This window comes from Empidonax traillii, unplaced genomic scaffold (assembly GCF_003031625.1).
Source record: "Empidonax traillii isolate 1590-97213 ecotype Southwest subspecies unplaced genomic scaffold, ASM303162v1 scaffold124:size1682992, whole genome shotgun sequence".
NCBI lineage: Eukaryota > Metazoa > Chordata > Aves > Passeriformes > Tyrannidae > Empidonax > Empidonax traillii.
In genome coordinates, this window is record NW_020955317.1 from 755,920 (window position 1) to 778,293 (window position 22,374).

The 22,374-nt window shown below is 43.3% G+C and overlaps 1 protein-coding gene across 13 annotated transcripts in view; it reads right to left on the reverse strand.

The window, feature by feature from the left end:
- PTPRT (protein tyrosine phosphatase, receptor type T) overlaps positions 1-22,046 on the reverse strand; it is a 436,407-nt gene extending 414,361 nt beyond the window's left edge. For 12 of the 13 annotated variants that reach the window (XM_027883323.1, XM_027883322.1, XM_027883316.1 and 9 more), the window contains exon 1: positions 21,782-22,046. In XM_027883323.1, coding sequence (XP_027739124.1) covers positions 21,782-21,854 — 73 coding nt within the window. In that variant the 5' untranslated portion in view covers positions 21,855-22,046. The remainder of the gene's footprint in view (positions 1-21,781) is intronic. The other variant, XM_027883320.1, reaches the window with a different exon arrangement.
- Between the last annotated feature and the right edge of the window lie 328 nt (positions 22,047-22,374).

Genomic DNA, 22,374 nt, shown 5'->3' on the forward strand with positions numbered 1-22,374 from the left:
GGATGTGAAGAGGTGGTGAACAAGGTTCTCCCTGGAAACACCCACACTGCTGTCATCACAGCTTTCCCCACAACTGCTTTTTGCCTGCACCACACAGGGCATGCACATGGAGAGAAACAAACAACACCTCTGTCTGGAAGTCATGCAGCCACAGCTTGTCTCTTTTTCCAGAGCCCAGGAACCAATCTGATGCTGTTTGCTGCAGTTATGTGGACCCAGGTGCTGAAATCAGCATTATTTTGGGCTGCAGAATCCACAGGCAACGCTGGGAACATGCTGCCTGTACACAGCCACCACTAAAAACCACAACAGTCTCCAAAATCATCTCTGTCAACCTCTACAGTACCTGTATTGAATATTTATGAAATAATCATTTTAATCTTGGATTTGTCGGAAAGTCTCAAGGATGCATAATTGACATGCAGAACAGTTTATTACAAATCTTGCAAACAAGGACAACTACAAAGTCACTTTGCACAACTTTCAAAGTTGAACAGCTCTAAAACAGACAGAAACCCCATTATTCAGTAGTGAGACACTTTCCCAGTGCTATTACACAGCTCATCCAGTGCATGGGTATTTGTGTCAATATGGATCGGTCTGTGCAATGTGTAACTGATTTCCCATAGTCAACTTTAAGTGTAATCAAACAGTTTAAGCCCTCAATAGGCATTTTAACAGATGGAAAGAAATACAAATGAGTAAAGGCATTTTGATGTTTGCTACCACTTACAGTTTAGAAGCTTTCAGGACACATATGTTTAATCAGAGAGTTGATTGAGATCACGGGTGAGTGATTATTTATTGACATGTGCACAGAGGGATGGAAACAGAATGGAATAATTGGTTCCTTGCCAGAGGAGCTGGCAATAGTTATTGACCATTTTTTTATTTTTGGACATCAGCCCAAATATGATACTGGAGGTGCCAGAGAAGCTTCACATTTAGCAGAAGTGGAACCACAGGCATAGCTTCCCACATATGATTAAAATCCTCTTAATTCAGGGCCAAGATACTCCCAAAACCTCACAGTTAGTCATGGCCTCCATCTGCACACGTTACAGAGTAGTTACACACACACATACACACACTCACTATTTTCAGCAAATCAAGCAGAAAAACAAATTGGCATTTAAGAAAAACAAACCAGCAGCAGTCAGGTGCTTTTTAAGGCCCTTGGTATGAGGGAGAAATCACCACCTTTCTCCCACAGCCCAATACTGAAACGAGGGAAGAGCAAATGTTTGCTTTTCTGAGAAGGGCAATATTCCAACAGACGAGAAGTGGAACCACCAAATATTGACAGAGGGTGAGGATTCGCAACCAAAGCGGCACAAGGTCTCTGTCCCTGCTGGGGCTTGAGCTGAGCACCTTCACCCCCTCCAAGTGAGCTGCCTGTCGGCTGAAACGGTGCCAATAATCCTGTCAAAGGTCTGCAAACAGATACCACGCTCACAGGAGAAGATCATGAGAAGACAGATGGATTAAAAAACCACTGGGACTCATCTGGTTCAACAAAGCTGCAAGTGGGGGATGGCTGTGGGTCAGATCCAGCCAGCCAAGAGAGCTCTTCCACATATTTTGGTGGGCTTTGAAGCAAACCCTCGAGCACAACTGCTCAACTGTTAGTGCACAAACCTCTCCATAAATTAATTCAAAGGACTTTAGTGGCTCCTCTTTACAGCTGAAGCCACAGTCAAAATTCAACTCCTTATGTTTTATCTGTGAGCAGCATCAATGAAAGCAAAATACATCAGAAAACCAGATTTTTTTTTTTTTAATCTGAAAGTTAATCACCCCCTCAAACCTTTTCATAAGCATCCTCCTTGCTTTACTGGAAGCTACCTGAAATTACTTTGGCCCACATATGCAAGTTATAATTTTTCCATAAACCTTCTTTTAAATACAGTAATTTATTTTTAGGAATTAATAGCGGAGATCTCTAAACCCAAAATCACAGCATTTAATTATGGGATTGCTAATCAACTTTCCAGCTTTGTTAGAATTAACAGAAGTCTTTTTAAGACTCCCACCAGAAGCCTCTATCCCCTCTTCTGAATTAGATTATATATATACACACACAAACACTCTTGAACCTTTGTAGGTGCAAAATAAAGATGCAAAAATTCTGCAGCATTAAGAGTAAAATACAAAAGTGCAGAGCAGACTGCTGGTATTACAAGGCAGCTACATTATTTTGAATTATAAACCCTAAGTTAACGGGAAGGGCCCAAAATTTGTTCATATAGTTTCTTATTTTGAGGTGGTAAAATATTTCCAGAAGGACACGTGGCTTTGTGGGAGCAAAGGGTTATTCCCAGCTTTGCTCAGGATCATTAATTTATGTGGTGAGTTTTTCTGCAAATTAATATCCTTTAATTCAAAGAGAAACTTTGAGAGCATCATTCAACTTGAGGTATGATTTAGGATATGATTCACAAGTCAATATTTCCCCCTCAGTACAAAACACACAGGGCAGGGATAGGATGCACGTGGAGCAGAGGAATACAACAAAATCTTCTTTCGAAGTTCACCAGATTCCCAAAGCCAGTGGAGGTTTCACAAAAGCATTTCTCTAACAATCCAAGTCCGAAATATTTCTTCATGTGCAGAAATCCACAGCTCAGCACAGACATTGCAAGAGATTTGGATAAAAGTGCTCAGGAAAATAATAAGTAGGGGTTTTTTGCATGTAGTCTACATGCAAGGCTTTATCTGTATGACAAAACAGTGCTAAGAGAAAGCAATTTAGCAGCTGCCATTAAACTTGCTCACTTTAATACCTCCAAGTTAAAAATCAATAGATTTTAATTGTTCAGTCCAAAGCAATGGTTTTTTTCTGAATTGAAGCAACAAGTCTCTGTGCTTTCTGCTAAAGACAGTTCCTCAAGTGTTCATTGAGTATTAAGATTTTACTCATCAGTAAAATTTCTACAACCTGTAATATACAACTTGAAAGTTTCCCCTCCAAACAATGTAAGCAATGCTGCAATATAGTGAATACTGTCACATTTTCTTCATGCCTTTCCACCACCTCTGAATAAGAGGTAAATGACCCATTTTTACATCCACTTGCACAATGCCTGACTCAGCACAGCCTGTTTCTCTCTCACTGCTCTCACTCCTTCCTCCTTCTGAGCTCCTCAAGTTCCCTTTCAAAGTTCTACCTCCATGCTGTTCTTCCCTTTTATCACTCCTAAACAGGACTAATGGACAGTATTAGTAATTTCATGCAAGGATCACACAGACAGGCATTTCTGCAGGTGTTCTTATATAGAAAAATTCAAGTCCATAGCCCAAACTAAGGACAGTTTGCTCCATCCACGAATCAGATGTGAAGTGCTGCAGCTGCTCAGTGTTAAACCAGAAACAGCCCCAGCCCATTCACAAACCATAGGAGAGAAAACTGAATTTGGTTTTTCCATTTCCAAAATTCAAACTCTCTAAATTTAGTTCCATACTAAGTTTACTCCTGGTATCCAAGCAAAGGCAGCAGGGATACCTCCAGACTTTAATTAGGTTCATGTACTACAAGCATTTTCAGGTCTCCAAAAGAGCCAAATAAGTAATTTAAGAGATCTTAAAAGTTTCAGATTACAGCAAAACTAATGTAAATAAGTCAGTGTTTTATTAATATATATATATATACACACACCGTTTGTATATTTTCTCAAGAAAGAATTAGCACGTTTTCCCTTAAATGAAAATATAACAGCTGCTGACACACTGATTATTATCTTTCTGTACTTAGTGGACAGCACTGAGACAGCAAATCAGGATGAACATAATATACCAATTTATTTGGCGAAGGCAAATATTTGACGAAGCACACGCTGAAATTTAATCAAGCGAGAGCCACCTGGGAAATCCTGCCCTGTGCATCAGCTATCTCCAAATAAAATCCTAGAATATATTTATATGTAAAAACAGAGGGCAAAATGTGACAGTACACACAGGTTTTGCATTAGGGCTGATCTGTGCAGGGAGAATTCAAATGTGCGTTTGTGCAGATGCACAGACGAGCATTGCATGGCACACATGGATGTCCTGGGGCAAACCCAGCGAGAGGCAACGAAGAGATTGGAGCACCCAACATAACAAGGAGAGGCTGGGAAAGCTCAGCCTCAGGAAGCTTCATGTGGTGTTATCAGTGTCTATAAATACCTGATGGGAAGGAGTAAAAGCAAATGGAACCCGACTCCTCTCAGTGGGATCCAGCAAAAGGACAGGAGGCAAAATATTTCTTGTATTTCAAATGAATCAAAACACAATAAATTCCATTTAAACATGCAAATTAAAAGCTTTTCCACTGTGAAGGTGGTCAAACAATGTCACAGGTTTCCCAGAGGGAACATGAGTCTCCATTTTTAGATATATTCAAACTCATGTGGACTCAGCTTTGAGCAACCCACTGGAGGTGGTGACCCTGCACAGGGCAGGGGGTTGGTCTAAACCATCTCCAGAGGTCCTGTCTCATCTCAGCCCCTCTGCAGATCAATTCCATGATGCCATTTAAGGTGACAGTTGCACAGCTCTCAGCATGTACTTGAGCATCTACAGATCAGGAAGGTAAAAAGTACCATTAGGCCATTTCAAACTAGAGGCATTATCACTGTTTGTACAAGACACTTGAAAAAGACAACAGGAACTTCTTGCTGACTTGGAGTGAGGAGAGAGGTTCAGAAGTCCCATTAAAGTGCTGTGTTTTTACTCAGGAGGAAAACATGAATAGCTTTGTGCTTCACCTCTCAAACTTGTCACTGTATGACAAACCAGAATGACCTGGGTCCATTATAAGTGACCTCCCTGTCCAAAATAAATGCATTAAAGTTTTTTTCTCTACTACAGCACAGACATGAATCCATCACAAATTCAAAAGCTGGTCTCACCTCAAAAATCAATTCTTCACAACCCGTAAAATGGAAAAAAAAAAAAAACAAACAAAAAACACTTGCAGTTCCCAGCATCTGTGTATTTGCTCTCATTATCTCTTAAAAAGCAGATGCGTTAGCTGAGTGAAAATCACTGACTGCCCTGCCTTGATGCATCTGGCACCTGATACATAGCACCTTCCAAAAAGGCAGGTCCCAGAATCCATTCATGATGGAGACAATCCCCAGGCATCCACTGTGCTCCCCTCCTTGTTCAGGCACAGTCTAATATTTAAGGCTGGTTATAACCCAAGTCCAACCAGCTGGTGGAAGAGAAGCACTGAGGTCAAGGGCTTAGAGAAGTTCTCTTTTGCCCAAGGAAACAAAACTCATTTCTGGGGAGCAAGGCACCCACATCACATCCTCCAGTGAACTTCTTGGATGTTTTTCTTAACAAGGTTACACACAGCCCCCACCTACAGGAGAATTAACAAAGAATTAAACTACCACCTCCCAACAACCCCCAGTTAAACCATTATTTATCTCACACACAGGTCCCCACTATGAAAGTACAGTTTTATTTCCAACTCTGCCCTGTAGGCTTTGGCTGTGAAAGGCAACAAGGGCAGACAAGTTTAGGACACAGCCCTCTCACACTCTAAAATTCTTGAAGATAACTCAGTATACAAGTTCTGACATCATCAGTGGAACCACCAGCTCTCCTTTCTGCTGCTTAGTGGAGGACTGGTAGCAGAGTGGCCACATTGCAGCTTTAAAGAGACTAAAAGAAATGCAGAGAGAGACTATTTACAAAAACACAGAGTGACAGGACAAGGGGGAATGGCTTCAGATTGAAAGAGTAGGTTTAAACTAGATATTGGGAAGAAATTCTTCTCTGTGAGGGTGGGGAGGCCCTGACACAGGTTGCCCAGAGAAGCTGTGGTCGTTCCATCCCCGGATCTGTTCAAGCCCAGGAGAAATCTGGTCTAATGGAAGGTGTCCTTGCCTGTGGCAGGGGGTGGAACTAGATGATATTTAAGGTCCCTTCGAACCTAAAACATTCTGAGATTCTATGGATCTCTTCCTGCAAGGAAGAGCTGGCACCACTTAGTGATAAGAAACTCTTGAGAGGTAAAAAATAAGCAGCTCTACTGATGTCATTCAACACATGTTCATGGGAGGCAGCCAAGGTCTAAGCAAGCCTTCTAGAGAAGGTATCATGTGATGCTACTGAGAGAGGGGAGCCAGCCTGAAAACACACTGCACTCATCACCTTTCACCAAGGGATCTTGAAACATTTTACAAGGGCTCATTAAGCTCTTCCAGACCCCTGTGAGACAGAAAAGAAACACCTATGCCAGTTACAACAGACTTAATTGACACCTGGGAAAAGCTCACTTACCCAGGGTTGTAAACAAGGAGGGGGATAAGAGCCTGGAACAGAGGACTGAGCCCCTGAAATCCCCGACCTAAGCAGAGTACCAAAGATTCATCTGTTTCCTGATGGGAGCGTCTCACGATTCAGAAGTCCCTGTGAGCATGCCAAGTGCTGTGAAGGGAAGGAGCTTTTCTCACAACCTGCCCGGTTTCAGCAAAACGTTCCATAGGCTGCTTTGTCACCACAAAAGCCAAAGTTGCTAAAAAGGGCGAGGGTTCATTCTCACCTGTGAGCCTGCAAAATGTGAGTGCGGTGAGTCAGAGCTCTTTGATTTCCTGGAGAGCCAGCAGCAGAGAGAGGGCTGAAATATCCTTACTTCTGAAGGAATTAATTAACAGCAAAGTATTATAAAGGGCTGGGGGAGAGGAAGACCTTGATTCATGTTCATCTTCAAATATATTTTCTTTAAATAATTTCCTTGTGAATTACACGTATTACAGATAACGTTCCTGTACTCGATTCTCCTTGCTATAAAACAGCAACATAAACATTCTCCTCCTCCTTATTATCTTTGGAATCAAAGTTATTATCTGGAGAGAGAGATCCAAGGGAGCAGTATTCAATACCACAAATAATTTTATGGGTATTTACTTTATTTTTAAAACATTAAAAGGCCAGGGAGTAGAAACAGTCAAGGTCAATTCATACATAAATATTCAGCTTGAACATGTGATTCCTGCTCCCATTATTTTGTGCTATTTCATTACTGTCTATAATGTCTTACACACACATACTACCAGTAAACTGCAGTTTAAGTTTCCAGACTTGTTTTATACTGAGTTCTCATAAAAGAAAAATTCCGAGGTCCATCTATTTCTGAACAATGAACTAAGTTTCTATTCTAACACAGACAGAAGCCTAAAAATCAACAGCCTTGTCTTCCTGCATGAATTAGATGCCAGTGGAATCTAAATCCATGACAGTAAACAGCCAATTTATCTCACCATGCTTCTCCCAGATTTTTACAACTTGTCACAAGCTTCTTCCCCAACATCAGATCACGGAATCCCTTAGTTTGGAAAAGGCCTCTGAGATAGAGTCCCACCACTAACCTAGCACTGACAAAGCCACCTCCAAACCATGTCCCCAAGGGCCACATCTACACACCTTTTGAATCCCTCCAGAGGATGGGGACTCCACCATTGCCCTGGGCAGCTGTGCCAGGGCTGGACAACACCTTCCATGAAGGAATTTTCCCAATATCCAATCTAACCCTCCCCTGGCACAGCCTGAGGCTGTTCCCTCTTGTCCTGTCCCTTGTTCCCTGGGAGCAGAGCCCAAACCAACCCCCCGGCTCCTCCCTCCTGTCAAGGAGTTGTAGAGAGCAAGAAGGTTCCCCCTGAGCCTCCTTTCCTCCAGGCTGAGCCCCCCCAGCTCCCTCAGCTGCTCCTGCTGCTCCAGCCCCTTCCCAGCTCCATTCCCTTCTCTGGACATGCTCCAGCCCCTCCATCACAAGAAGCCCAAAACTGAACTCAAGATTTGAGATGTGGCCTCAGCAGTGCCCAGCACAGGGGGACAATCCCTGCCCTGCTGGATATTTTAGACATCTCAGAATCCTTGGTGTTTCATTCTCAATAGAAGATGCTCTACCAAGCAGCAGCCTGTGGTGATGTACTCGTGGCTGGTTGGGATGAGCCAAAGTACCAGCCTTGGGAAAACAAAGCCCATGAGCTGCTGGTAGCCCAACAACATGGGAACATCTCCTTCACGTGGGCTTTCCAACAGCGTGGCACAAAGCCACCACTGTTCGGTCTTCTCTCCATAAAACATGTAAGAAGTTAAACTTCTAAAGACCAAAAGACAAAGAAAAATCCTCTTAGAAAAAGATCTGCTAAAACATTTTTAATCGCGGGGCGGGGGGGGGTGTGTTTAACCTTTTTACTCTTCTTAACAGAGAGCTGCTACAGGGGGGATTTAGAGGATTCCTAAATAAATCCAGGCACCTTTACAGCCTCAGAACAGGAATTGATCTGCGGATTTATTGGGCACATGTTGTGAGCACACAGACACACACACACCTGCTTGCCACAATAAATTCCTAGAACACCACCAAACGCTGATGGGCATGGCAGGAACAACAGGAATGACTGGCCACTATGTGGCTTGCAAAAGCGAAGAGCAGAGTAAGGAAAAAGGGTTGGAAGTCCGAGGGTATAAAGAAGGAGGAAAAGAAAAATTTAAAGAAACTCATTGTAATTTATTCTCTAACACTACAATAATATAAAAGCTGAGAACAATACCGAAAGAATAAGATTGAAGCTAATTTTCAGAAGACATGAATTCCCTCAAGTTGACTGATAAATAACAGCATTTTCTCTCCTCCTTTTTCCTTTAATGGCATCCAAATTATTCAATGTAATTGCAACAGCACTGGTTTCCCCACCCAGCTCTCTACTCTTCCAGCTAAAGTGAGCAAAGCACATGGTGATCTTAATTGCATACAAGGTGCTGATTTGGATTCAAACAAGGAGTGTAACCACAAAGCCTCAGGTAGTAAACAATCATAAAACCTCAAATCCTAAGTAATTACAGTCTGCCTCTTTGCAAGTCAAGTCTAAACCACAAACACAGTCCCTGGCAACCCTCCACAATCACCTTATGGAGGAGCTGTCTGTCCAGCTCCACAGACAATTAGCAATAAACCACAGTTTGAGTTTTCCAGAGCTCTGTTTTTTTTTTTCCTGAGTTCCCATAAAACAAACATTCCAAGTGCCATCTAGTTCTGAAAAATGAACTAAATCACCTTTCTGGCACAGAGAGAGAGCCTCAAAGGTGACAGCCCTGCCTTCCTACATGAATTAAATGTCAACGGGATCTAAATCCACAACAGCAAAAAGCAAATTTATTAATTCCGCCACACTTCTCCCAGATTTTTGTGACCTGTCATAAGCTTCTTTCACAACACAGAATGATGGAATGATTTAGGCTAGAGAATTAATTTACTCTGCCCAAATAGCCAAACTTCTGCTCCTATCCCTACTTTATCAATTCTGGGGTGATGTTGTACGAAAAAAGACAAGGCAGGGTACTGCAGAATTACACCCAGACCAGCTCATGAGTCCAAAGCAACAGCAAAAGCCCCCACAGAACATTCATGCAGTCAAAAAGAGAAGCCCCTGAATTACTGAGCAGCTCTGGTGATGGGCTTCCCTATCACAAAGGGACTCTAAAAAAAAAAGTAATACCAACATCAATCAATAATCAAGCTCTGTAATTGCACCGATAGAAGGCTGACCACAAAATTGTGTCAATCCTCTTGCGAATTTGAGTTTAAAAAAACAAACAAACAAAAAAAAATCAACTGCTCACACACTTTTCTGCCACGGGACCTTTTGTTGTTTATGTAAAAGATGGATGGGCCTGACTGAGGGAGCAGCTATTCAGTATTTTGGTTTATTCTCATTGTTAGCTCCGTGGCCCCATGCATTATTTACTGCACACTATGCAAACAGAGCTCCACAGAGAGAATTATTAATTTCCTCTCAGGTTTCTCCACAGCTATAGAATTTCTGGGCCTTCAGAAACACTCACTCACCACCCACCTCACAGCTCTGCGTTCAACCCTTTCACTTTAGCAACTGGGAGATTAAGGGAAGAGCCCCACGTTAACATCACATTCCCCACGGGAAGCTCAGGGGATTTTCAGAGTCCTCAGGAATCTGCATTAATCCTACATATAGGAAACAGCAGCACCAATTCAAGCTGCAGATGAGATATATAAAGCCCTTCTGGGTGTTATATCCAGCCCCCAGCTCAGCCCCCACTGGGTTAACAGCTGATGCTCCCCTGCCCAAGCCCTTCAACAACTCACCCACCACCACTCAGGAACCTCATGCAGAAATAAGACATCACATGCTTAACACTCCTCCTCTCTCTGACTGGTACATTATGTGCTTTTTTAGCACTTACAAATCATATGTTGTTGCACTTATAATTGGGGTTTGTTGTTTTGTTTGGGCTGCTTTTCTGTTTGGTTCTTTCTTTTGTTTGTTTGATGGTTTTTTCTTTGTCTGAGACTTAAGCAGTTTGTTTATTTGTGGTGTGATCAATTAGTTGTTGTGTTATTTTTAGTACCACACTCTCTATTTGCCCCTAGGTTTGATCGGGTCTGAATACAGGTTTGGGGGTGGGGAGGAGTGAGAGGGATTTGGAAGGGCAATCTCACCTTCACCACAAAGCTGCTGGTATTTAACAGATATGCAAGAGATAATCAGGTTAATTAAAACACAGTGGAGAAGCTTTAGTATGTGTTATTATTTACACTTACTATATGCTAAACACAGCATCCTGTTTTCTGGTTTAATTGCTATACCTCCTCCTCCTCTTTTCCCTCTTCAACAGCATTATAAGAAACTTAACTTACAGACAAAAGAAAAAACTGCAATGGATTACTCCATTTGTTTTCTTACAGAGTACAGTACTTTTTTCCTCTCTACAAAACATAGTCAATTATTTTGTCCTGAATTAAAAAGACTCAGGCAACAGAATTCCCACCATTTCCTCTGGGACACAATTTCACAGCCTCATGGACCTGCTCTAAGATTTTCTTAATGCTAAAAATAATTCTTCCCTTATTTTATTCCTTACAGTGTACATTAAATAATTCTCCTTTCTTTCCCTCTGAGGTGCTCTCCCCTTCCCAGCTCCATTCTCAGTTACAGGTCCAGAAATTAAATGTATTTAGATATTGTAAATCTTTGTTTAAAAGAGAAGTTGCTGTCACTTGTGGGTATTCTCAATATGTTAATTTGTCACTCTGAGAAATAAGACGATGTTCAGGGCTTAGGGGAATATTCCCGACAGAAAAAACACCCTGACATACTTTTTTTAAGATACAAAACACAGCAGGTAGCTTATTCTGCCCATAGTGTACTTGGTTTTATGCAAATACACCATCAATTGTCAGTCAGTCCTCTCATAAATCTCAGCATTATTCACTCAAAATCACTTTGTACACCTTTGCTCTAGGTCTATTACTGAAACACTTCCCAAGATTTGGGCCAAATTTCTGCTCAAGGCTCTCAATTCTGACCTTATTTTTCAAATTTTCAGTTCTTAAAGTTCATCAGCACTAAGAAAAGCTTATAAAGGAACCAATTCTAAATTTCTCCTCAACTTTAACGGGAATTGCATCTGAAGTCTGAATCTGATGAGGGATATTTCTGCCAACCCCTACAGTATGAGGAAACATGTTATGGATAAATTGTTATACACACTACATAATCCAAACACTCAATTTGTACTTCCTTCAGCAATTTTCACATGCATTAGACCTGCTAAGGAGGACAGTACAAGTTTGGAGTGTTTGTATTGATGCTGCTGCTGTTGCTTCAGGTTTTAAACACCTGCAAATCACCCTGAAGTCAGTGACCCCTGGGAATTACACTGGAGAAGACAAGGAAAATTAGTATTTCTTTCAATGAAACACATATTTAATTTAGTATTTTGTTGCCAAGAGCAGCTCATCAGCACAGAGATTTTGGGGAAATAACACTTCTCTGCTTTCTTGCCATGAAAGCATTTCACACCAACACAGGCAAAGGAACCACTCCACAGAAGAAAAACCTCTTTAAAGAAGACTCAACAAAACCAGGAATAATTTAATTTAACATAAACAGCAGACAACTGACCTTCAAAAACTGCCAACTAATGTTCTACAGTATTACTTCCCAGCCATTTTGAGAAATAATTTTGTATTATTATTGGGGAAAAAAAAATCCAAGTGCAAGCGTAAAACAGATGTCCAGTGCAGCTATACTACGTTAATTTTTTTTACACTAAACATGCACAGAAATGTTAATAAGCACATTACAGAACATTAAAACCCTCAGCACATAGAAGAGTTTTATATTAAAAAAATTTAAAAAAATATGCAAAGTTGAGTGTTTACTTGAAAAGGGTTATTTTTGCTTGAGAAGTTCATTTAAGGACAATTAATTATACTTCCTTATTTTTGCAGGCTCTGGCCTTGGCAGTCTCCAGGGTTATCCCTGTGCCAACAGAGACAGTGTGTTTATTTCCAAGCTTTCCACTTCTCTGATCATTCCTACCACGTGCTGATAACTGTTAGTACATACACCATCTCCCATGTTTTAATCATAAAAATATTTACTGTTTGTGTAGGAAACCCCATCACTAACAGAAATAATTTATTCAGGAAGCTGGAGCAGTGTTTTGACCACCATTTGCACAGTAAAAATCCCTTCAAAAACTACACCCCAACATTTTTTTTTTCTTTTGAAAGGTGTTATTTTGCACTAGATCACATGGATTTCTTTTCCCTGGTTCTGAAATATCAGAATCTCAAGAACTGCAGGGAACTGCTTGTTTTAGAACACTTCTTTTCTTAAGAAAATTTTCACATCATTTGTGGAAACTTTTCGACCGGTCCTAGCTTTAACAGAATTCCTGCATCCCCAAATTAAACAGAGTGCAATTAAACCGGGCAGAGACATTTCTGGCAACAACTAAATGCACGTGTTTGTGCACAGGGATACCACGGAATACCTGGATTGCTGGCAGCAAACCAGCCCTCCCTGCCTCTTTACCTGCCCTTCCAGGCAGGACACAAGCAGGGCACTGCAGGGCACCTCCGAGAGATCCACCTGCCCTGAAGGCAATGAGTCAGTCCTGGCAAAAAAACAGCTAGACCTCGGGGGCACAGAGCTGGATGGCACCCATCTGCAAGTCAAATTTATCAGGTTTACTGTGCTGCACAGTCAGAGCCAAAAGCTCTCTGCCTCAAGCTGCAGTCAAGTTCAAACCCACATTTTTGAAGGGAAGGAGCGAAGATCACAGAATCAGCCAGGTTGGAAGAGGGCTCTGAGATCATCAAGTCCAACCTTTGACCCAACACCACCTTGCCAACCAGACCATGGCACTGGTGCCACATCCAGTCTGTTCTTAAACACCTCCATCACCTCTCTGGGCAGCCCATTCCAATGGCTGATCACTCTCTCTGTCAAGAATTTCTTCCTAATGTCCAACCTAAACCTCCCCTGGCACAGCTTAAGCTGTGCCCTCTTGTCCTACTGCTGGTTCCTGGGAGAAGAGATCAAACCCCATCTGGCTCCCCCCTCCTGTCAGGGAGCTGTAGAGAGTGATGAGGTCTCTCCCCTGAGCCTCCTCCTCTCCAGGCTCAACAACCCCAGCTCTGACTCTTCACCAGCCTCATTGTCCTTCTCTAGACATGCTCCAGCACCTAAATATCCTTCCTAAATTGAGGGGTCCAGAACTGGAGTAACTTGGTTTTAGGTGGCTGATGGACTGAATGAACTCTGGATATTTAATCTGTTTTGGCTGCTGCACAAAACAGTCACATCTGGGCTGCCTGGCACAGGCTCAGACCCAAGCCCAGCAATGCACTGAGGCACCAGACAGAGCTGCTGTGCTCATGAGCTCCTCTGGTACAGGCAGGGTGGGAGAGCAATGTTTTTCAGAAGGCAGATATATCAAAGTCTCTTCCTTTCACATGCTTATTCTTCTTCATTACTGAAATAAACAGCGTGCAACTGTATGAAACACCAGCTGAGCTAGGGAAAAAGCAGGGAGACCTGCCTCTAGCATGTTTAAGGCTCTTAAAATATTAGCAACTGGCAAATATAATAGATAAATATATGCTTTTGTAAGCCAACCTGGAATGGTAGATTCAAAATATTCCTATTTGTTTGGTTTGTCAAGAGATGCTCAGTCACAGAAATTAAGGAAGGACGAGAACTAGGCCCTTCAGCCCAGGTTTTGGCCTAAAGACCAAAATTTTCAGCCACAAGCCATCTCACAGTAACTCTGGTGGACGTTTAGCTTACAAAAATGGAGATGATGGCAGCGCCAAACATCCTCCCAGCCTGCAAGCATTCATCAGCAGCTCACTTCTGAGCTTTGGTTTGTGTCTGTTTCTCCCCTGTTTCTATTCTGTCAAATTTCTCTTACCTCTTCTATTTCTGTTCATACCTGTCCATTCCTCTTCCTACTGCTGTAATCTCACCACACTGACCTCGCCATCACCTTCTCCATAATTAACCTTTCCTTCTCTCAGGTGCTTCCTCCCCCTTAAGATGGGTCATCACACCCACCCAAACACACCAGCACCCTGTCAGCTGCCACCCTCTGGGGGCACTGCTCCCATTTCTTCTGCTGCTTCTCTCTTGCACAACTGCAAGACGAGAACATTCTTCAGGTACAAAAAAAAAAAAAAAAAAAAAAAAAAAAAAAAAAAAAAAAGAAAAAAAAAAAAGGCTAATTTGTGCCTCAAACATTTAGCACAGTTGGCTCTTCAAATGTCTCAAAGTTATTATACGATGAAATTGTGTATTTCTTTAGATATGACAAACAATGAAGAGGGGGAAAGGAACTTTATTAGAAAGATACTCATTATGAGATGGTTTGGTACCACTACAAACTGGGAACTGCCTATCAAGTCCAGGATGAGAAGGATGCTAACAAGCACTTCTGGTCAGCCAAGCTAAGGACTAGAGAAAGCAGGTCCACCTGCTAGGACAGACATGCAGGTAGATATACCTCTTGCAAATGGGTGGACATGCATGGAAAACAGCAGAAATAACTCATTAATCTTAGTGCTTTTCTGTTCTTAGCAACCAAGAGAGAAAAAAGTGGTAAAAATTCCTGGTACTAACCCAAAGCAGCCAAGTGTGGAGTTACACATACAAAGGCTCTTGGCTTAGCTGTTTGGGTTTTTTTTTAAATGCACCCTCTCAGCCACACACCTCTGCAGAAATATCAAAACATGAAATATTTCCTTGAGAAATAACTGACTGTGATAGAAATACATTACACTTTACGGTTTCAGCAACAACTGTTTCCATTAGAGCACTGAATTCACACCTGGAAATGCAGAATAAGATTTGGGCTGCCTGCACATAAACGGGTGCACGTTGACAGCAAATCCCTGTTCTGGAGAAATGAACCATCAAGCACAGCAGCTTCCCATCTTGCTGACAGAAGTGCTCTTCTGCTTATCCAGCAAATGCTGCTGCAATTCCAGTAAGTATTTTTAAAGCAAGATAGACCCGTCTATACAGCAGCCAGGTTGCTTTAATTCCCTTCTTCCTCCCCTGCTTCATCTTCTCACCCTACTTGTACTAAGTGGTCACAGTCACACATGCTCTCCACAGAGCAACACTAGTACAAATCATCATTATCTTCTTAAATAAACCCACACAGCACCATTACCAATCCTAACTCCACAATTAAAACAAAAACCAACATGAAAGCTCACTGCACAAAGTTACTGTATTTGCCTATTTAGGATTCTTCCCCCCTCAGACTGTTGAGGGCTGACTTTTGAGTCAATACCAAAGACATGAAGATCCACACACGTGCAGATTAATTCCAGTAAAAGCAACCAATTCAGCAGTGCTGAAGTCAAAAGCACAACACTTCAATAACATCCCCAGCACAGCACGAAGCTCTGCTTCCACTCATGCAGGTAATGGTATTTTTCTTTCAGATTCAAAGAGGTAAGGATCGATCTTCAGTGTAAGAATGGATAAATTCTGGCTCAAGTTGCAATACTCTTGATTTTGTTGTTCTTTACAGCATTGCAGAGGACAAGAGAAAAACAGCCCTACTTTCCTTGACATACAACTGAATTCACACCCAAGAGTTGCTTCCCAGCAGTTACACATAGTCACTACCCAGGAATGAACTGACAAGGATCCATGTAAAAAAAAAAAAAAAAGAAAAAAAAAGAAATGGTAAACTCTTTCCTCTCTGAAGTCAGATCTGAAAACCTTTCAGCAAGCAAACCATGAGATATGGGACACTTAGAGCGTTCCCAGCACGAAGGGAACAGGGTGGCTGAACAAAGAGGTTTGTGTAACCGCAGGTTGCTCAGGCTGCAGCACCAATCTGTGCCCACACAACATCATCAGCTGTCAAACCCCACAGCCTTCCTGTGAGATGAACTCAAAAATATCAAGGAACAAGAGCCAGGTCCCATCCTCCCAAAATTCATAAGCAGCTCAAATCAGTCTTTAACAACATGAGCTGCACCACTTCAAACCGCAGCAGAATTCACCAAGTTGGCCTGAATTCCCAACTCTGCAGTCCCCGAGGGATCTTGCTGGAGAAAAGAAGAAATCAAGCTGCTGGCCTTGAATTGATTTACAAGCACTAGTTAAAAGAAAACAAGAAAGCCAGAGAAGACCAAGCACTAAGTAGGTTTTTTCTTCCTGGGGTTTCTTGTCCTGTTTACCACATGGATACACTTCCCAGAATTACATCATCTTTAACTGTGGCATTAAACAACACTTAAGTCTTCTTTTTCCTTGTTCTCTTTAACTGACTTCTCAGCATTTTCTCCTGGAATGTGCAGCGCCCTGTCATCCAGTTTGGAAAGTATCTGACACCTCTGAACCACGGTGATAGATGGGACGTATTTATTGGATATTAAAAAACAAGTGGGTCTGATTAAATGATGCACAGTCCGATTTAGACACAGTAATTGTCTCCTTTACCCTGAAGATGTATGATCTTTGGAGCCTGCAATAATGAACCTTAAAAGGGATTGCTTGTTATGTAATTACAAGTGCAGAAGAAGATAGGACCAGGCTGTAAGAAGTCCTTAGCAAAGCCATCAACAACACTCACCACCTTTGTGTTCTTTTCCTCTGGATTTGCCTGGAAAGAGCGGGGTGGTAGGAAGCATGTGGCATTCAAAATAAGAGAACACAGGGCCAGGAAGGTGATAGGTTAAGAGGTGGGTAAGGATTTCTCCAAAAAAAAGGCAGATACCACCCAAATGAAATGACATCCAAGCACCAACACAGAGAGCATCAGCTAAACCAAAAAAATGGAGAATTAGGAAAAGCGAGTGATACCAAGAAAAAGTGACTCTAGGCCAAATATACTAGCTTCAATGAGCCAAGTAATACTGCTCCATAAAATGCTCAAGGAACACCTTAAGAGCCAAGTAAACCATATTCTTATCAAGAACATGAACACAGAGCCAAGAAATATCAACCCACAAGCCGCTCTTCATGGAATTCAGCCCCTCTGCTACAGAGGCACTGGGAGGCAGAGAATTCTTTCATCACAGAGGAAAACCTGGACTGCAACTTGGGTCTGTTACAGCAGCAGGTGATCTCTGGATGCTGCTGTTTAAAACAAGGAAAGCCTCATCTCTGAATGTACCTACGAGCATGTTTTAGAGGCACGGTTACATATTTCATCTGTGTATTACAAGACACCGAGAAAACAGACTGAAGCAGTTTCCATAAAAAATTAAGGAATCTCTCCAGAAGACAGAGAGCTTTATATAGCAATGTACACACACACACATCCTGCTGCTCATCACCCAAACACCATCAGAGTTTGTGTGGATGTTGGCCAGGCTGCAGGATTGCTACAGCGAAACACAGTATTATTGCTCACATCCGTGAGCAAACCCTTATCTACAACCAGATTTCAGTAGGTGGATTCCAGACAACATCTGCTATTTTTATTACTTTTTTTTTTTTTTTTAATTAGGGCCACATTAAGTCAATCTCAAAATTGCTCGTTTCCAAAATATTTCAGCTCCAGTGCTACCCTTGCACACCTCTCCATTGTACATTCAGCTCTTCCCATTCAGGCAAAGAACAATACCTGCCAATACACATTCGTTCACCTCACTTATAAAATTACAATGGAAATTACCAGAGGCATAAAATAACTATTAGGATAAATAAGGAGCTTAAAAAAAAACCCCACCATACACATACACAGAGAGAATCAGAGACACTGATCCTTCTGTGCTGAATGTTATTCAAAAGGATTGTCAGTGCAATGCTGAACAGATCAATTTATTTCCCTTTCTTCTCTCCACTTAACTGGATTTTATATACAAAAGTAATTGTTCCTATAAGAAACAATCCTTGTCCGTGGCTTTCGAGGTTCAAAGCCTCAGACCTACATCTTTACCACTATTCGGGTTTCCATGGTAACAGATGAAGGTGCCTTCTAAAAAAATATACTATAATATTCTACAGTAAGAGCCCCAAATCATCCCCATAATACTAATGAAAACTAGAGCACGTGGGCCTGCACACAGGGCATAACAGACTTTAAAAGTCCAATTAAACAAGAAAAGCAGAGCTGAGGGACTTTCAGGAGGGTGGATGGTAAAAAAGGGCTCTGCATCTGTAAAAGAGAAGGATTATCCCTCAGAGATTCACAAACGCCTTTATACACACAGTGACCTTTCGTTGCCACTGTCGAAACAGGCAGTTCCACAACATCACCTTCTTAGTATTAATTGTTTATGTATTAGAAAACAAATCGAGCCAGCCAGGGATAAAAATAAAGTGGAATTGTGGTGCTAACAGCTCCCCAGAGGGAGAGAAAAGTGATTATTGAGTTAAATGGCTGCATTGTTAACAGTTGCCACACAGAGCAGCTCGCTCAGAAAGACCCGTTTTTCATCGCCAATTTACTGACAGCAAAATCCGAGTAAATGAACTCCTACTAAACTAAGGCTTCCCCCCAGATTTCCTTCCACTCTGCTCCCTTTTCATCTTCTCTCCTCCCTGGACGAACCCAAGAGTAATGAACTCTCAGTTTGCCATAACTTTACAGTGTAGTGGCAGCCTTTGAAAGCAGCTACACATCCCAGCGTTCAGGAGCTCTGACACCGAGAAACAAGTATGGGGAAAAAAATTAAAGCAGACCCTGAAACCAGAAGAAAAACAAGTGTCAAGTAATCCGGTGTTCAGGTCAACGGCCCCAGTGGAAACCCAGTGTCCTACTTTGCCCCAAATGCTTTTTCACAGCTGCAAATAACTTTAATCTCTCTTTTTGTCGCCCTGTTGTGCTAAAAATGCTCACAGAGCAGACACCAGCAAAAGTGCTCAGCAACTGCGAGAATACCCCACATATTTGGTGGTACAAAGATTGCACACGTGCTTTCAGGAGAAAAAACTTCCCTCTAAGCAAAGTTTCTTCATTTCTGAAATCGCGGAAGGATTGGGAACTACCAGAATTACCTGGTGTTACTTCTGTCACTTCCATGGGAAAGTAAAGGGTTTAAATCAGTAGTTGACCCTAAAGCTAACAGGAAGTTTAGAACCTCAAAAAGCATACTTCGAGTTACAAATAAATACAGGGGACTGCAAGGAACTGGAAGTAACTGCTGGGAAGAAGAGCTATAAATAGAGCAATACAGAAATTACATAAAGGAATGAGCGTTAGCCAGCTCCCTCAACATGAAACGAGGTATTCCAGAAGACAAGCAATGAGCATTCTGCTGTCTCCTCGTAGTATTCCTAATTTTGTGTTGTGGATAATACAAAGCAGCAGCAGCAGCTGTGCAAATTGGGTAGGAACTGAATACGTTTTGCCTTGGCTTGTGCCTTTCCCACTTCTCAGCCCAGCTATCATTTAATAAAGTAAACCGGAAAAAAAAAAAAAAACCAAACCCAGCCAACAACTTGCACAAAGATTTTTCGGGATGTTTAACAAAAGGCTGCTGAATAAACGCGTTAGGCTTTGAAAAATAATCAGACGGGAGGTATTTGCATCGTAATAGTTATGGAGAGAGCACCACCTGATGGAAGATGGGGAAAGGCACCCATGGCATGAACTGGAGCCGCTCCAAACTTCACTGAAATTTCGGAGACCAAATGCATCTGAAAAACTCTGCTTTGTACCATAAAAATATCAGCTCTATGGACACAGTCCAGGCTGCCACACTTCACACCAGATATTTAGTTTAGAGGAGAAAACATTTTTTGGATTTCAGCACTAAAAGCAGCTCAGAAAACACTATTATTAAAAACACCTCCTCTTACTTTGAATGGTAAAAAGCACTCAAATAAGAGGAGGAAGGCGATACTAATGATTAAAAAACTCTCACAGTCACGATTTCCACTGAACTGATAATTAAAACGAAATCTTTCACGGCTTTCCTCAAAATAATGGAAAACATCTGGCTAATCCTTAAATTTGCATGTGTTTAGCTCGTATGACATTCTCTCTCTCCAATACAAAGTGTTTTCTGCCCCCTTAAAACTTTGCTATTTTCACAGAACACCCTTCTTTCCAAGCATCTGGCTAAATGATTCATCAAAAGCTCAGGAACTAATCTCAATTGATATGACAAGTGTCGAGAACACAAAAACAGTTGGAAGGGAGAGAAAACGGGGGGTGAAAAATAGCTCCACATATTGCTTAGTCAAGGCAGCAGCTATTTAACTAGGTTAGATTTCCCAGCCTCTCTAATAAATCTCGCTCTGTGCAGTTGCCTAGCAATGTAAACAAGATCCTGGTGGTGTCAAAGGCAGCCGGATTGATGACATCTCCTCCACCGAGGGTCTGCCTGGCCCTTCACACTCAAGTCTTGTCTTCGAGCCACCCAGGGGCTCGGTGGAAGGTGCACGCAGCGCTCAGCATCTCTGACACTCCACCAGTTCTGCCTCAAAGCAGCAAGGCACAGTAATTCGAGCTCTGAGCCTTAACTAACAAAAATCCTCCACTATTTGAGATGAACTCAACTGAGTTTTGCACCTCCAACATGCCCAAGTCACAAGCACTGAGATTTATCCCCACGCTAAGCAAAGTTACACAGGGAAATTTTTCTTGTTTTCAATATACAGATAGAAAAAAAAATATTTTAAAATGAAGTCAGGACAGAAGAAAGTTATAATTATTTATTTTTACCATAAGGGCACTGTAGTGAGAAAACAACTGTCGTATTACAAGATCCAAGAGAAAAACAAGACCAATATATCTTTGGTTTACCTAGAGAATACCACAGAAGGAGAAAACCAGCTCTGTAAGCACCTGTCCTCTTCGAGTAATTCAAACTATGCCTTAAGGCACTCGTAGGAGGGGGAAAATAGCCGGCTACTATTACTGTACACATGCCAGGGAGCAAAGTACTCCTTAACATCAGAGCGACAGAAAAAGTGACAACTGGGAAGGAGCCGGTGCGAGAGGCTGAACCCCGAGAAAGTTCCTGGAGCTGTGAGGCACAAGGGGAGAGACAACTGCCACTGAACTTCCCAGACCGAGCCCTTCTCCTGATCGGGGTGGGAAAGGCAGCGGCTCCCCCGCGCTGCTCATCCCGCAGGAGCCAACTGGTGGTAAAACGCTGCTTACCACCCCAAAAAAAAAAAAAAAAACAAAACACCTCAAATATCGTGAATCCCAGAATAACAGCGATGCTTTCACCTCTTGCCACACGCAACTTCGGCAGGAACGAGCACTCCCCCAGCCCTCAGCCCGCCGGGACCCCGCGCACAGGGCAGAGCCTCCCGCATCCCCCGGCAGCTCCGGAACCGGCGGGTACCGAGGCTTCTCGCTCCCGCTGGCACCGAGGGCTTCCCGCTCCGTGGCCAGCGCCTTCCGAGCCGCCTCCATCCCCGGCTCGCACCGGGAGCTCCCCGCGAGGCCGGAGAGGAAGGGATGGAGCGAAGAGTTCGAGCCGCTGCGGGGGGGATAGGGGGAGAGGGGGAGCCGAGCCGCGGGCATCGCTCACCTGGGAAGACCTGTCCCTCCGCCCTGGGCGAGAAGAGCTGCAGGAGAAAGACGATCGCGGCCACGCCGGTCATCCTTTCCCCGGAGTTCACCTGCCGCGGAGCCGCTGCCTCCTCCTCCCCGCCGGTGTCCCCCGCATTGGTGGCCGAGCGCGGCGGCCCCGGAGCCGCGGGCGCTGCTCGGCGGAGCCGCCGGAGTGGCGGCGGCGGTGGCGGGCGGGGAGCGGAGCGGGGCGGGCGGGAGGTGCCCCCCGAGCCCAGCGCCGGCCGCGCCCGCGCAGAGCCGGCCCCGCCGCCGGGGCACCCACCCACCCCCTCCCCGATCCCCTCCCCCGGATGGGGGGGGAGGGAGGGAGGAGAGGTTTGGGGTGGGTTTTGGATCCCTTATTCGAGCCCCGCCGCGCGCGCTCGCGTCGCCCTCGCGGCAGCGCGGCTGGAGCGCAGCATCTCCCGCAGGTTCTCTGCCCTGTTTCCAGCGCGGATGGAGAGTCAGTGTGCAGGGGATGGCGTTAAGCGGGAGGGCTGGGATTGGGGGTGGGATTGGGGATGGGTTGGAGGGAGCGACCCTCTGCCGGAGCCAAGGGGTAGACGCTGC